We start from the raw sequence: 17,121 nt of genomic DNA, 5'->3' as shown, positions 1-17,121 counted from the left end.
GAGTGTGTGCATGTGCGTGTCTGTGTGTGTGTGTGCGTGTGTGTGAGTGTGTGTGTGTGTGTGTGAGAGTGTGTGTGTGTGTGTGAGTGTGTGTGTGTGAGAGTGTGTGTGTGTGTGTGAGTGTGTGTGTGTGTGTGTGAGTGTGTGTGTGTGTGTGTGAGAGTGTGTGTGTGTGTGTGAGTGTGTGTGTGTGAGAGTGTGTGTGTGTGTGTGAGTGTGTGTGTGTGTGTGTATGTCTGTGTGTGTGTGTGTGTGTGTGTGTGTGTGTTGGCAGGTCTGGACTCCCCCTGCTGGTCAGGATCAGCAGTCTCAGAGCTGGTCTGGATTCTGACCTGTGGATCCGTACTGAGCGTTGCTGCAGTGAGATCTGTGTCTGACTGGATGTGAATGAGGTAGAGATCAGGTGTCAGTGTGTGTTTGCTGAGTTCACACCTGAACTGAGAGCTGTCCACCTGTGAGATGCTGTAAACCAATCAGAGCGCTCCCTTTAACGGCCCAGAGCACCTGCACAGATGGTTCATATGATGGTGCAGAGTTTCACAGTCAAAGTTGATCTTTTCCTCTCTGATGTTTTCTGATGAGACGTGTGAATAAATCTTCAGCTCTTTACGAAGCTGTGGACAGATGCAGGTGATGACTGGAAACTGTGGAGGACTGAACAGGTAGTAAGAAAGAAGCTTCTCTGCAGAGCCTCCACATTGTGCGACACACAACTGAGCAGCGCCCCACTCCAGGTGGTGATGTAGTGAACGTGGTGACGGCTGTGACTCAGTGGGAGCTGCTCCACCTTTACACTGCTTTAATATGAATGAACAGGGACAAACAGCAGATTATCATTTGTTTATTGATTTCATCATTTATTTGGCTTCACCAACACAAATAGTTCCACAACTGGACTGATGCTGCACTGTTGCTAAGCAACACATGAACATGTTCCTCTCCTGCACACTAGCTCACTTTGTCTACACGTGACCTTTGTGGTGCAGAGTTTGTCACAGTGTAAGACAGAGAACAACCGTTACTGTAACGCTGATTAACAGGTAACAGAACACCTGTGAAGCAGAGACACATGCAGGTACAGCTCCCAGTGCTGTTGTCCTCTATCTCAGCTCTCACTGATGCTTCTCGTCCAATCAGATCACGATTCACGATCACAAGAAGGCTCCAACCTTCTGAGGTAACAGTGACACACTGATCCACTGACTCCAGACCAGGTTTCTGTTGCTCCATCACTTTCCACTGTCTGAAGATAACAGTGCAGCCACAGTGTTCCTGACCTCACCTCATTTTAACACCTACACACCCATGGGTGCAAGTGTGTTTGTTCTGTAAACAACATGGACGCTGCACAGGAAATGACAAATGTGTGAGTCTGACAAAGACAGTTGTGTTGTGCTCTGAGCAGGGTGTAAGACAGAGCCACAGGAGTCTGAAGAAAAGTCACGAACATCCTATAAACAGGAGTTTGAACCGATGACAGAAGAAGCTGCTCAAAAGAAAATCACTCGTTACTCCAGAACAGCTGCTGGTTAATACAACAACAGTCTGCTCAGAGGAAGGAAGGAGGTGGAGCAGAAGCATGAAGCATCTTTAACTTGTACAGAGATGAAATAAAGACGTTTGGTGAAGTCATGTTCACATTGACTCCTAAAGCTTTGACTGAACTAAACAACAATGATAAACATGAGAAGCTACGAGACACTGCTCCAGAAATGTTACACAAGGAAGAATCAGAGTCAACACAGTGTGAACACAAACAGTTCATTAAAGACACAATCAGTGATTCACATGGAAACCAAAGAGAAACCTCGTCCACCACCAACATTTAAACCACAGGACTGAAGCTGCCGTCACTTCCAGAGACTCTCCCTCCTACACTGGACACAGAGACACTGAGGAACCAGAACAGGACACAAACCCAAACCCAAACCCAGGATACAGAGGTTGAGTGAATGTGGTGTTGAAGGTGTGGAGGTGGATCAGCGAGTCAGAGGAGACGCTGTAGAAGGACAGAGAGCCAGCAGGACAGTCCACATACACTGCTACTCTGTGAGAGGCTGAGGAGGAGGAGAAGGAGGAGATGGTTGTTTCTCTGCCATTGTGCCTGACAGAGTAACCACCATCTTCATCAGAGCAGATCAGACCCCAGGACTGATCATTTCTTCCAAACCAACACTCGATACTGTTTCCTTTCCTTCTGATTCCTCTGTAACTGACTGATATAGAAACCCTTCCTCTCCACTCGACCTCCCAGTAACAGCGACCAGTCAGACCAGTTCTACACAGCAGCTGAGAACAGAAGTCAAATCTGTTTGGATGATCAGGATACGACTGATTCTCTCTCACCAGTGTCACCTTCCTGTTGTTGTCAGACAGTTTCAGGTTTGTGTTCATTGTGTTTGTGTCCAGTTCCAGTTCACAGGCATCTGATGGAGAGAACAAGACACAACACAGCTGCAGTTTATCATCTGACTCATCTGATGGTTCATTGATTGATTGTTGACTGATATGTTGTTATTTCCTGTCAAGTTTATCAGTGACACATGTTGTCAGACGTCTGTCATCAGAAATGTTTGAATGAATAAAAACCACAACTATCAACATTGTGTTTAAAGACAAACTGACAGTCAGCTGTTTGCTCATCATCAGTCACATTAAATCCACACTTACACTTCCTGAGACCAGGTTTCAGCCTGTGCTCTCCACCATGGTCCACCCTGGAGGAAGAAACACAGTCAGAATGATTTTCTATCCAACATGAGTCCTAACTGCTGTTCAACATGAAGCAGTGTTCCTCAGTTTGTCAGTGTGACACAGAAACAGGCTGAAACTCATCTGTCTGAACTGGTTCCTTGTTTCTTTCACTGGAGTCTGTGAGGAAAAGATGTGAAGAAGAAGAAGAAGAAGAAGAAGAAGAGGATCATGTGACGTAGAAACAATCAGAGTCTCCACTGATCTGCTCTGTGTTTTTATTGATGTCCTCCTACATGAGTCAACAGAATGGGAAATATTGGTCTCTGCAAGTTTTCCCTTCAAATGAAGTTTGAGCAGAATTTACACATGAACAACTAAAGTGTTTACAGACTGTTCACAGATCAGTTTCACACCAGATTCAATGTGTTTAGTGTCATTTCTGTGTTTGAAACAGAGGCTCTAATGATAGAGAGGCCGTTTGCTGCACAGATTGTAAAGCCCTCTGAGGAAAGTTGAGGATTTTAGGCTGATGAATGAAAGTCAACTGACTTGACTTGACCAAACTGCTATCATGGCTCAAAGTGAGGATGAGGTTCTCTGATGAAGGGATGTCTCCATTTGATCAAAGACTTGTGAGAATCCATGTGTTTGCTGATTCAGGCCGACTCACAGGAGACTGAGCTCAGAGACTGAGGTCTTGTTGTCTGTCCATACCTGAGAGAGTCCAGTCTCCAGTGTGGATCCTCCAGTCCAGCAGACAGCAGCTTCACTCCTGAGTCTCCTGGATGATTGTAGCTCAGGTCCAGCTCTCTCAGATGGGAGGGGTTGGAGCTCAGAGCTGAGGCCAAAGAAGCACAACCCTCCTCTGTGATCAGACAGCCTGACAGACTGGAGTTAGAAAATATGATCAACTCAGTATCTTAGAAAAACCATGTCAACAGGAAAATGTTGAACATCTTCACTAACAAGAACCTAAAGAGGGAAAAGCAGGATTTAAAAGATCAGTTCTCTAACAAACAGCTGTATCCTGACCTGAGAGCTTCCAGTTTACAGTGTGGACTCTCCAGTCCAGCAGACAGAAGCTTCACTCCTGAATCCTGCAGGTTGTTGTTACTCAGGTCCAGGTCTCTCAGACTAGAGGACTGGGAGCTGAGGACTGAGGACAGAGCTTCACAGCTTCTCTCTGAGAGGTTACAGCCACTCAGTCTGAAAGAAGAATTAGTGATGAAGAACATGTTTTAGTTGTAAGTAAGTCAGTAAAATATCAAAGTTTCACATTGTTGTTAAATCGTCTTGTTCATCCACCTACAGAGCTTTATTTGAAGCTTTGACCACTGGTAGCAGCCTCAGAAGAGCCTCCTCTGAAGCAGAGTATTTCTTCAGGTCAAACACGTCCAGATCTTCTTCTGATGACAGTAAGATGAAGACCAGAGCTGACCATTGAGCAGGAGACAATTTATCTGTGGAGAGACGTCCTGATCTCAGGGACTGTTGGATCTGCTCCACCAGAGAACGATCATTCAGTTCATTCAGACAGTGGAACAGGTTGATGCTTTTCTCTGCAGACAGATTCTCACTGATCTTCTTCTTGATGTACTGGACTGTTTCCTGATTGGTCTCTGAGCTACTTCCTGTCTGTGTCATCAGGCCTTGTAGGAGAGTCTGATTGGTCTGCAGTGAAAGACCCAGGAGGAAGCGGAGGAACAAGTCCAGGTGTCCATTTGGACTCTGTAAGGCCTTGTCCACAGCTCTCTGGTAGAAAAGTGCTGGTGGAACAAACAACGATGTTGTTTGTTCCTCTTTCATCAGATTGACTCCAGAGTTGATGAAGGTCAGATGGACGTGAAGAGCAGCCAGAAACTCCTGAACACTCAGATGGACGAAGCAGAACACCTTGTCCTGGTACAGGCCTCTCTCCTCTTTAAAGACCTGTGTGAACACTCCTGAGTACACTGAGGCTGCTCTGATATCGATGCCACACTCTGTCAGGTCTGATTCAGAGAAGATCAGGTTTCCTTTCTGCAGCTGCTCAAAAGCCAGTTTTCCCAGAGACTCAATCATCTTCCTGCTCTCTGGACTCCAGTGTGGATCTGTCTCAGCTCTTCCATCATACTTGACGTTCTTCAGTTTGGACTGAACCACCAGGAAGTGGATGTACATCTCAGTCAGGGTCTTGGGCAGCTCTCCTCCCTCTCTGGTCTTCAACACATCCTCCAGAACTGTAGCAGTGATCCAGCAGAAGACTGGGATGTGGCACATGATGTGGAGGCTTCGTGACGTCTTGATGTGGGAGATGATCTTTCTGGCCTGCTTCTCATCTCTGAACCTCTTCCTGAAGTACTCCTCCTTCTGTGGGTCAGTGAACCCTCTGACCTCTGTTACCAAGTCAACACACTCAGGAGGGATCTGATTGGCTGCTGCAGGTCGTGTGGTTATCCAGAGGCGAGCAGAGGGAAGCAGGTTCCCCCTGATGAGGTTTGTCAGCAGCACGTGCACTGAGGTGGACTCTGTCACATCAGTCAGGATCTCAGTGTTGTGGAAGTCCAGAGGAAGTCGACACTCATCCAGACCGTCAAAGATGAACACAACCTGGAACTGATCAAACCTGCAGATTCCTGCTTCTTTGGTTTCAGTGAAGAAGTGATGAACAAGTTCCACCAAGCTGAACTTTTTCTCTTTCAGCACATTCAGCTCTCTGAAAGTGAAGGGAAATGTGAACTGTATGTCCTGGTTGGCTTTGTCTTCAGCCCAGTCCAGAGTGAACTTCTGTGTTAAGACTGTTTTCCCAATGCCAGCCACTCCCTTTGTCATCACTGTTCTGATTGGTCCATTTCTTTCAGGTGAGGCTTTAAAGATGTCTTCTTGTCTGATGGTTGTTTCTGGTCTGTCTGGTTTCCAGGAAGCTGTTTCAATCTGTCTGACCTCATGTTCATCATTGACCTCTCCAGCCCCTCCCTCTGTGATGAAGAACTCTGTGTAGATGTGATTCAGAAGGGTTGGGTTTCCTGCTTTAGAGATCCCCTCAAACACACACTGGAACTTCTTCTTCAGGTTAGACTTGAGTCGTTGACAAACTGCAGCAGGACTTTCTGAATGAAGAAACAAGAAATAAGATGAATGAATAAATGATAATGTCAATATGTCAACACTTCATCCCTCTAAAGAATGAGTATATGGACGTATTTCCCTCCGTCTCTTGAGACGTTAGTAAATGTCTCATTTCTCCATCATGTTGAATCTTTAGAGAAATCCTCTTACTGCTCAGCAGACAGTCAGCCAGCTCCTCCTGCTTCATCCTCCTCAGGAAGTTCACTGTGATCTTCACAAATGCCTCTCTGCTGCTCCTCCTCTGCTCTTCATCCTCACTGTCCAACACCTCCTCATCCTCCGTCTGACTCTCTGAGCATTCTGGGTAATCTGGTCTCAGGACCCTCTGGACTCTCTTCAGCTCCTTCTTCACAAAAGTGACAATGTTCTCCTCCAGCAGCTGGAACAGATGATGAACTGAACATTTGATTTAAACTGGTAGAACACAACATGTGATTCATGTGTCAGTGTGAAGGCCTGCTGGTCTAAACAGAGCAGCATGGAGACTGTTAGGACCTGAAGGGAAGTTCAGCATTGAATCTGTGGTTGATGGAGTCAAACAGTAACAGTGTGACTGTACATGTACACACCATAAATATGGAGTCCAGGTCTGGTTGATGCTGCTGGGCAGACTGATCACTGTGGACCTCTGAGCTCTGCTGCTGAACTCTGTGGAGAAAACATCAACTTTAAGGAAAATGAATCAAATAAGGATTAGAAACATCAGGACCAGATCAGAAGCAAAGAGGGGCCATCAGGACCAGACCTGCTGAAAAATCCTCCTGATGTTGATGGATAAGAAGGAGTGATCTGTGGGATGGTGATGCTGGGACACAAGTCAGGGTTTCATCAGTCTTAGCTGGGTCACCTTGTTGAAGGTGTCTGATGCTAAAAGACCATAAAAACCATATGACCCCAGGTCACATCAGTCATGAGGAGCAGAATTCTAAGACCGTGGATCAGTTCAGATTCATCTCCCTGCTCAGTGCAGGGGGGAAGATATTCTTTGCTCTCATCAACAGGATCACAGAGTTCCTCCTCAACAACAACCACATTTGTCCATGTGGTCAGTCCAGAAAGGACTCCCAGAACAACAGAGTACCTGGATCACACAGGTGACATAAGAGCTGCATCAGGGAGAAATGTGAGAACAAGGGAAACCTGGTGTTGTGGTGAGACCTCACAAATACATATGGGTCCACAGCACACAAGCTAATGGAGACTGCACTGGACCTCCTGAAAGATCCAAGACCTTCATCTGAACTACTACAGATATGACAGACTCGGTCACTTCTTGTACAATGTCTTTAGCATGACATGGAGAAGGGGGGAGTAATGGTTGCACAAAATCAGGTGCAAAAGCTGAGAGAGAGAGAGCAGAGGCACTATCACCAAATCCACTGTGCAACAGCCCCCAACCAGGACTTTGATGGACCACCTCACAACTACCACACCATCAGTCCTGGGCAGCAGAGCAACCGACCAGGGTTTGGAAAACCTCATTACTTTGACAAGGATCAAGCTTCAAGCTGGTTAAATCCAGGTCCTTGGTACTGATTGGGGACAGAGGTGTGGTTAAAGTCAATTTCTCTCTGGATGCCTCCTGTGATGCACCGAGTTGGGAGGCAATGAGGAGTCACAGGTATCTTTTCAAAAATATTTTTATTTTACTATTTATTTTTATTTTATTTACCTCAAATTACAAAACTAACTGAGGCAAAATAACCTAGCCAAGCTCAACCTAACTCAACTGACCTACCTGCAAATAACACAGGGGAACATATATACTGGCTGATCAGACCAGCTAAGACACACAGGGGGATAACTAACAAAAAACTAACAATTTAACTAATAAATAAACAAACAGGACAGTTGGGCTTGAGTTTAACAATATCCAATAACCCTGCACAACAAAAAAGAAATACCCTGCTATCAAACTAAGGTCTAAATAAGTAAATAATCAAACATAACAACTCCAATCCCCCTCCATAATGACAGATACTTTGTTCAGTCCTAATTAGCACATCCCCTATAAAAATCTACAGCTTCATTAAGAGCATCCTTTGCACAACCCCAGCCAGATGAGCCAGGCAGTAGAGGTAAGGAAACCCCGAGCACCAGCAAAACAGAAAGAAGAATTAACACATCTTAAGGTAACTTATATAAATAAACACAAATGTCAGTTTTAAATTCTTACCTTCCATCAGCTGGTCGTCCATCTTTAAAGTCAATAAGACGACCTATAGACCCATCACTCTTCATGGACACACAGCTGGGTTCAGGAGAGTCTGGTCTCTGCTGCTGCTTCCTGATACTAACAAACAAGTGACCAGTTAAATAAAGTTTGATCCCATTGTCAGCTAAAAATATTACAATCTGATATGAAATCAGTGAGAAGACAGAGGACAAGTTTGTGAGATGGAAAATGTCTCATTACAAACAAATCAAACTAAAAACCTACAACACACACTGATACATGTATTTGCTTTAAACTGTTTATCTTGTGTTTCATAGTTAAATGTTAAACAGTTGAAATAAATAAATACTATTTGTCTTCTAACTGAACAACTGAATGTCTTGTTTTCCCTGCAGCATTAGAGTCAATCAGAGCTCAGAAGACAAAGAGAGGAGGTGTGTTACATCTCAGTGTTCTCCAGCAGAGGGCAGCATCGACCTGAAACACTGAATAAAAAGCTCTGCAGGCGAGAGGAGCTGCTTCTTCCTCACATCAACATGTCAGTGTCAAAACAAATAAAACCAACTGTCCAATCACAGCCTGGACGTTTAACACTGAGCTCAAGGAGAAGAGGTTAGGAAAGAACATTTTTGACTTTTCAACCGCAGCCAATCTGAAGGCAGCCATGACAGACAGCCTTTCACAATAAAACCCTTTCCTGTGTCCGAGGTACAGTACTACTGACTGTGTGTTTGGTGACATTTGTGACTGTTGCAGTTTTAATGAGATGGATTGTGCTGCAGAAACAACACGAGACAAAATCTTCTCACTTTGTTTCCTGTGTTCTGCTATGATTTGACTGTGACTGTTGTGCAGGTGGACACTGTGATGATGATGATGATGATGATGATGATGATGATGATGATGAAACTGTTTATAGTTCAGTCCTACAACAGACTGTGAAGATCTGGACCAAGACCTGATTCCTCTTCTCAGCAGAGTCAGATAATAACAAAGTTTAGTTTTAAATTCTTACCTTCCATCAGCAGGTCGTCCATCTTTAAAGTCAATAAGACGACCTATAGACCCGTCACTCTTCATGGACACACAGCTGGGTTCAGGAGAGTCTGGTCTCTGCTGATAAATTCTGATGTTCTGATATTCTGGTTCCTGCTGATGGATCCTGATAGAGACAAAAAATGATGACATGATTAAATTTAACAGCCTCAGTAAAATTCCTTGTGGATCATTTACCATATATTCTGATATCACTATATTTCCATCCTATATTGTCTTTAACCAAGACGAGGGCGAAGTGTGCTTAGTCAGTTAGGTTGGTGCTCTTAGGGTGGAGTGACTCCGATGTGTTTTTAGTGATCTGTGGTCAGGTTTATTTTCTGGTAACAGCACTTTAAGTTTGATAAGGTGTGATCATGATTTCAATAGATTCTTTCATTCAGGCTCCCTGTTCAGCTTGTTCTGCATTAAAGAATAGTTGTGGAAAACTGAACATTTTTACATTGAAATTGGGGCCAGTTGTTTAAAAGATAATGAAAATAATAAATAGCACAGCTAAAGTTTCTGCTCCTTCAATTTGACTTTCATGGTAATTAGAAATGATCAGACATGCAGAACAAGAACAGCCCTGTATTAAAACAAGTGGCTTCAGTGGGAGGGGTTTGTTGCTCATGGTACCAGTGAGACAATGAAATAATATTTGGAGACAGTTTTCTATCTCTTGATGATCACAGCAGTTACTATTTCATTTTTTTGTCATTACAGACTCAGGGTAAACAGTCGAAATACACTCTTCACATCACAAATGAATCCAACAGGAATATCTGCTTGCATGTATGTGATTGGCCAACACACCGCTTTGCTAAGTGATGGTGCGCTGCATTGAAGCAAACATTGAGCCATTCTCAATATATTTTCTAGCCCCTCTGTGTTCATCCATGACCATCCACTTGATTCAATACATCTCTGAACAGTTTCAACACAAAGTCAATATTATAACCTTCATGCCAGAGGATTTATTACAGAACTATTGGATTAGACAGATTTAGTTTGAGCTGGATGTCACTGATTTACAAGCCAAACATTAGCTCTCATATTTTGTTAAATAAATATTTAGCTTGAAAAGTCATGTGTGGTCCTCTGCTCTTTGGACCAGGAGACTTGTAATATAAAAAAAAAAAATCAGTTTTGCATTCTTACATTTCCTGACGTCCACCTTTGAAGACAGGAGTTTGATATATAGACCGGTCACTGTTCATGGACACACAGCTGGGTTCAGGAGAGTCTGGTCTCTGCTGAGGGACCCTAATAGGACACAATATTGATTCAAATATAAAAGGGTTGTTATTGGTGCTTTGTTTGTTCTTTTTAGTGATGTCCCTATGATTTCACTGTGTGATCTCACTCCACAGATCTATTAACTTGGTGAACATGATGTTAGAAATGATGGACAAAACTACTAAACAAAGAACCAGGTTGTGATAAAATATAAAATAATTGCCCTTCACTGTCATTTTGAAAAACATATTTAGATGGTATTGTAGTTTTGTAAGAATACAAAGCAAAGAGTAAGGACTTAAGTGCATACAAACAATCTTACCTTTGATCAACAGACTGCTGTCCATATTTTAAATCTTTTTTTTCGAAAATCGCCTCTATCTTTTTAACAGACATTGAGCTCGGTCCAGGTCCAGGTCCAGGTCCAGGTCCAGAAGAGTCTGGTCTGAGCTGCTGCTCTGGGCTTCAACACAACACACACAGAGCTGTGAGTGTGAATAATGATGGAGCAGTGATGTGAGTGCTGTGCTCTGACATGGAGAAGAGTCATGGACAGTTAGAGATCCTCATCTCACCTCTGAGCTCTGGTCTGGCTCTCATGGCCCCCACACAGAGTGGTTTTAGAGGGAGGGGCTCCCTCCTCTCTGTCCTGATCCATAGCAGAGGATCCACCTGCTGGAGAGATGCTCTCAGTCAGTACAACAAGGTTTATACACCTGTCTACCACAGTCATTCTGAAGTCAACCACCAGGTGGTGCTGAAGGAAGCAAATTAAACTGAGGATAAATGTTTCAGAAACTACATGAACCATGTTCCAACAGTATTTTTATCCACTAGAGAACAAACATGGAACCAATGAGAGTTCACCTGTTGACTGAAAACATGAATCAGCTGTGTGGTAGAACAAAGAAACACTCACCAGGTGAATTCAGATCCACATCCAGTCACAGAGTCGTTTACCTTCACCTGTAGAGGAGACACAGAGAAGCTGCAGCTGATCCTCCTTCATCAGCCCTTCACATCATCATCATCATCATCATCATCATCATCATCATCATCAACCTGAGGATACTGTCACACTCTCATCACTCCACAGTCACAGTCTAGAGTTCAGCTGCAGTCAGACTGTCAGGACGTGTCACATGGACCTGATCTTCTTCTTCTATTGCTGCTGGACTCCACTCAGAAAGTTTATGTCTTATCTTTGACTTCTGCACTTTGACCAGTGTTGGAGGACGAGGATGTTCGTACTGAAGTTTCAGTGACTTTATGGCTGCATTAAAAGAGCCATAAACCTTCATGGTTCACGTTAACAATATCATCTCCAGGAACAACGAAGAATTCAGACAGTGAGAGAGTAAAATCTGTCAAACACAATCTACAGATAAACAGAAAAAGATTTTCCATTTTTCCAGAAACAGGATTTACTGTGATGACAGTGATTCTGTATCTTATATATCTCACATTTTACAGTGTTGTAGTGTGGAGATACTGATTGTGTTGCTGCAGTTCTCAGCCAGGTTAAATTACTGAATTTATTTCATGATTTCAACAGTGTTTCTGTTCCTGTGAACATTAGATGACTCTTTATTTCCTGTTAACCTGTGAACAACTTCAGACTCTTTTTCCTGGACTGTGGACGGTGAACATCTCTCACTCACTGAATCACACTGGTTGTTAATGTGCGTCAGTTTCACAGTGACTGAAGGTGGTGACCTTTGACACTGCCACTAAACTTCAAAAATAAAATTTTGGCCCACACAGTTTTATTGATCAGTTTGCTGTTATAACCTCATCTATCTATAGTTCTACTGAAGTTTCATGATCAACAAAGTCACTGACTGTAAAACATCTGTTCCAACAACAGAGTTCACTGTTACTGGTCGACACTAAAGAGAACTAACAATCCTACTGTGATTATTTTGTTTGTTAAATCTTCTGTCATTGTACCATAACCCTTTATCACCCAGTCTCAGTGACATTATCTGACATATATTTCAGTCACATATTTACTATTTTGAAAATGACCACAATGATAAAAATACAGAAAGTCTAATATATTGGTTCAAACACCACAGGTTCATATTGATGTGACTTATTTTAACAGCAGTCAGAGGAAGTCAATGTACAAGCGACTATGACTGAAAATACAGCAGAGTAATAAATCTAATCTTTGTCATTTTCACGATGCTGATGAACTTGATCACATTTCAATGTGCAGCTGTTTCTATTCATTTCTCTCCTCATATACATGAAGATGAGGGAGACTAAATATTAGAAACTTCCAGCAGCAGCACAGAGCAGTGACTTCATATGAACCACAGATTCAAACATTTGAAGTCAGGTCAACACAACAACATTTATTGCAGCTCTGTTGTGTTGCATCACATCACACAGGTGTTTCTAATTTTCTGGTCACTCAGTGTGATTTACCAACAGGCTGAAGTTTCTTACTTCTTCTTCTGTTTCAGTCATTTTCACCAATACAATCAACAAAACAACACATCTGTACTGTTCTCAGATCAGTTTATCAGCTACACACCAACATGATGGAAGCTGCTGGTTACATTACCTTCTGATGGAGGAAATAATCAGCATGAAGCTGAAAAGAGAAGGTGAAATTAAACTGCAGCTTCAACCAGGAACCCAACCAGAGACAGAACAAACATGTGACTGACAGCAGGAGGTTTTCAGGTCTGTAGGTCCACACACAGTCTCAGCTCTCTGTGTTCACCTTCAACTGAAGATTTCTTCAGGGAAATCTGATCACAGAACAGCTCTGACCTTTGGAATCAACGACTGAAGTCAATAATTAACAAACAGCAAGAATCCATATCAGATGGATCATAAAGCTCTGATGAAGAAGTGAATTTTATTTCCAATGAGGAAATAAAAACTGTGAACGTGGCCTTGTGTTTAGCTATAGTATATATGAGGACAGTGTTTGTCTATAGTGTGTCTGGGTACAGTGAGTTTTTCTGTAGTATACATGAGGACAGTGTGTTTGATTATTGTGGATATTAGGACACTTTGCTTATCTACAGTATATATGAGGACAGTGTGTTATCTACAGTATATATGAGGACCATGGGTTTTGCTCGTGTATATGAGGACAGTGCGTTAGGATTGCATTCTCTTTTCATCTAAAACAACCCCACAGAAGAAATATAAAACAGGAACAGGAAATATACAGATCCTGCCACCAACAGCTTCTAGTCCTGTTTTGACACATTCTTGTTACAGTCTTGGAAGAATTTAATACAGAGAAGTTAAAACAGCAACAACTCGTAAAAATTCACCTGTAAGACAAACAAAATGACTTGCATCAAAGTATAGTTTAAAGTATGAAAGGTTGAAGTCCTAATACATGATGTCCCTGGTCACAGTTACTGAGGCCGTGACGTATAAACAGAATGGTCAGATAGACAAATGTGAAAGGCAAGAAAAGCTTTTAAGCAGATATGACACAGAAGCCCCCCCCCCCACACACACACACGTACCCACACACCCACACACCCCAGACATCCAGTCATTGTTGATGTCTGTGCCAAAACTAGACGAAGACAAAGTGCACTAACTGGAACAAATTGCCACTGTTTCCATCTTTCCTGAACCTGTTTATGTGTGTTTACCTCATTGAAAACACAGAGAGACTTGTCAGGGTAAAGGAAAGGAAAGTCCCACTAACACTAATTTCTTCTTGCATATTCCAGATATTCCAGATAGTGTCTTCTTCATCAACAGAAACCGTGATGAATATGGCGCCAGTTTGCAAACACAAAGACCAGAAAGTGAAAACTTCTAAATTTAACAGAATTTTCAGGAAATGCTAATCATTGGATGTTTCCAACTGTTACTGTAATGTGATTTTAGAAATCAGCTGCATTAAGATAAAAGTTGATACTGCTAATTGTCAGAGGCCATAAATCAGTGCAGAGGAAGAGGGTCAACCCACTGTGACGTCACCCACTGGTTTGTGAGCTGCTGATCAGAAGCCTCAGTTTGTAGTTTTTCTGTCGCCATGTTGGTTTTTTGAAACCAGAACAAACCATATTTGGAGGAGAAGGTGGAGCTGAGGAGGAGTTAGGGGTGGAGCTGACCTGCTCTGTACTCCATCCTGATTGTCAGGGACAGTCTGTCAATCACACAGTAGCCCCGCCCTAATGCATCCCCTGCTTTATGGTCTATTTTCCTTTAAATGGATCATAATTTAAAAATGAACATCATGTTGTGTTGAAGACTTGAAACTAGAGACTGAGACATAAACTCATCAGGAAAATGTTTACTGAGGTAATAAATCAGAGAGAAGTAGAGACATTTTCACATAGACTTCAATACAATCAGACTCTGTTTACAACCAGTGGAGTCGCCCCCTGATTGTCAGTAGAGAGCCTCAAATGAATGAAGACAAAGTGTACATGTGTTTCTTTTTGTTTCCTCAGTGCTCTGAAGATCCAGTAAGCACCTTGTCTAAAACACAAACACCTTTAGATATCTGCATGTAAAAGCAGCTTTCAATGAATACTAAATACATCACTAAAGTACATTAGAAAGTGAAATGTTGGAGTCCTGGATTGTTATCTGATGTACTGGAAATGTTCTAAACTTTGATAAATATGCTTCTTTATTTTCTTGCCAAGACATAAATGAGGTTATTGGTTTCCATCACTCTCAGGTCTCTGGGGTAAATATAAAGCTCAGCTCAGGATAAAGACTGGACACAGTGGGAAACCTGCACATGAGCACAGTTAAAGGTCGATACAGTGGACAAATGACATATTGCTATTTTTACACAGGCTTACGTGCCAGACAGCTTCTTTGTCAGAACCACTAACTTCCTGGACTTGAGCGACTGGTATTTCCCAAAACGTCAAAGTTTTCCTTTTATTATTTCTGTCTATGTTGTATATCATATGGGATATTTCACTGAGGGTTGCCCAAGGCCTTCAGGTGGGTAAATCAGTTCAACTTCTGTCCAATTTTAGAAGAGGAAAATATGAAGATACTGTTTGGCCTCAAAAATAAAATATAAAACAAGCTACATTTAAATTAGAATCTATTTCTATTCTTAATTACACACTTCATGTCAGCTCTTTAGTGTCACGGTGCCAAGAATATACAGAGCAATACACTCAGGAGCTGCAGAGCATCACTTAACATTCCCTGTGAAGAGCCGCGTAACCTAACAACCACACGAGGAAACAAACAGAACTGACGGTGACACTGATGAATGCAGAGGAGCCAACATTGCTAGGATTTAGGATTAATGACATTTCCAAAATAAAAGCATCTGCAATGACAAACATGTAGAGAGGATTAGACTCAGAGGTCTAACCTTTGTGGAGTAAAAAGTGTGCAACCTGAACACAAACGCTATGATAAGCAGCATCAGATGTTGATTTCTTTTTCTCTTGTGTGGAGCTGGAACTTTTGCCCTGATGTTGAGGTTGAATGAACAGCTGGGTGTCCAGCAGTTTTCCTGTGGAAGCAACAGGCATTCACACACAGTGTTGTGATAATATGACCAGAGTAACTGTGGAGAGTTGGAGCTCTTGACCAAACATGAGTTAGCAGTTAGTTAGTTAGTTAGTTAGCAGGACAAAATTATACCAAATAAATGTTGGAACTACAGTAAATGTCATGTGTTGTACAGTGAAAGAACTAATATGTAAACAAAAATACACAAGTTAAAGTCCTGCATTCATCAGCAAAGAAGCAGTTTGTTGTGTGCATCTCCCTCCTCAGCTCTGTGTAACACTTTGGCTTCTTTTAACTCGTTGTCTCTGTGCAGGTTTGGTTCAGTCTCTGGAAGAAGCCTCTGTCCTTCAGAGACACAGTCAGAGAGCAGCTGGGGAACATAGTGGAGCATTCAACAGCTGGAGGAGACCAAAGCCAGAGTTTCATAAGACAGCTGATGTTGCCCTGCACCTGATGTGTAAATACCAGAAAGATTAATTAAGCAACAGAAGATTAATTGGTAGTTATTTTGATAACTGATTAATCATTTCAGTTATTTTTCAAGCAAAATAATCCAGTCTAGGCAATTGTAAATTTCTTTTCTTTTAGAAAATAAGCAGCAGGTTGATTAATTGATAAAGATAACTGTGCAGAGTTGCAGCTTTTAAACAGCTTCAAAAGTGATGATATGTCAGTGTTGTGTTCCCAAGTGACCGAAATATGAATGCAGATCTAGATGAATGTTCAAAATCAAGTTTAACATTAGGTTTAGTTGGAGCTCACATTACCTACTTTACAGTGTGTTGCACTTTAGAGGATGATGTGTTTTGCATGAAAGGTCTGAAGTAACTGTAACAGCTGCCAGGAAGAAATTAAGTTTCTATACAACTAAACTGCAACAGCAAACATGTTTGTAGGAAATGATTATGCTCAGATTCAAGTTGTTTGTTTTTTTTGAGGGAATAAATAAAGTTTTGCAGTTATGACCAGCAGGCTGGAGGTGGTTGTGGTGGATGGCTTGTGTGCAGAGCAGACCGGGATCTTTCCACAACCTTAACCAAGTGCAGCGAGTGTCTTCATATATGCCAACAGTAACACACTTTGACACAGCTGGAGTCACTGCAGGTGGATTCTGCTCAGAAAGATTATGGCAGAAGACAAACACATTGTCTGTGAACATGTTCCTGACACGTTCAGCATCAACAGCTTTGTGACTGAAGAAACAGGTAAATAAGATCATATCCTCATTATAATAATAAAAAAGTATTTGAGTAAATGTTCCTGTTTATTTGTGTCTAAGAGCTAAAAGAAATGAAACTGAAGTACAAAGATGTGGTGATGAGTCGACTGTTACCATAGAGACCGTGATGGAGCAGCTGATCAGTGAGAGTAAACTCGATACTGATAAAAAC

At 42.2% G+C, this 17,121-nt stretch overlaps 1 protein-coding gene across 2 annotated transcripts; it reads right to left on the bottom strand.

Annotated features, from left to right (window-relative positions):
* Positions 1-825: 825 nt before the first annotated feature.
* Positions 826-17,089, bottom strand: LOC139612099 (protein NLRC3-like). 2 transcript variants are annotated; one of them, XM_071467304.1, is made up of 14 exons: positions 12,825-17,089; positions 11,172-11,218; positions 10,828-10,927; positions 10,575-10,715; positions 10,175-10,279; positions 8,994-9,140; positions 7,979-8,095; positions 6,372-6,450; positions 5,953-6,181; positions 4,004-5,783; positions 3,727-3,900; positions 3,409-3,582; positions 2,671-2,717; positions 826-2,426 (listed from the first exon to the last, which is right to left on the bottom strand). In XM_071467304.1, exons 3-14 carry the CDS (start codon positions 10,908-10,910, stop codon positions 1,873-1,875), a joined length of 3,630 nt encoding a protein of 1,209 aa, XP_071323405.1. In that variant the 5' UTR covers positions 10,911-10,927; positions 11,172-11,218; positions 12,825-17,089; the 3' UTR covers positions 826-1,872. The 2 variants fall into 2 exon arrangements, with proteins under 2 accessions (XP_071323405.1, XP_071323406.1); XM_071467305.1 differs by having other exon boundaries at positions 7,979-8,089.
* Between the last annotated feature and the right edge of the window lie 32 nt (positions 17,090-17,121).

This window comes from Trachinotus anak, unplaced genomic scaffold (genome assembly GCF_046630095.1).
Source record: "Trachinotus anak isolate AG129_WGS33_773 ecotype Australia unplaced genomic scaffold, CSIRO_AGI_Tana_v1 ptg000031l, whole genome shotgun sequence".
Classification (NCBI taxonomy): Eukaryota; Metazoa; Chordata; class Actinopteri; order Carangiformes; family Carangidae; genus Trachinotus; species Trachinotus anak.
This window is presented reverse-complemented; position numbering and strand designations above follow the sequence as displayed.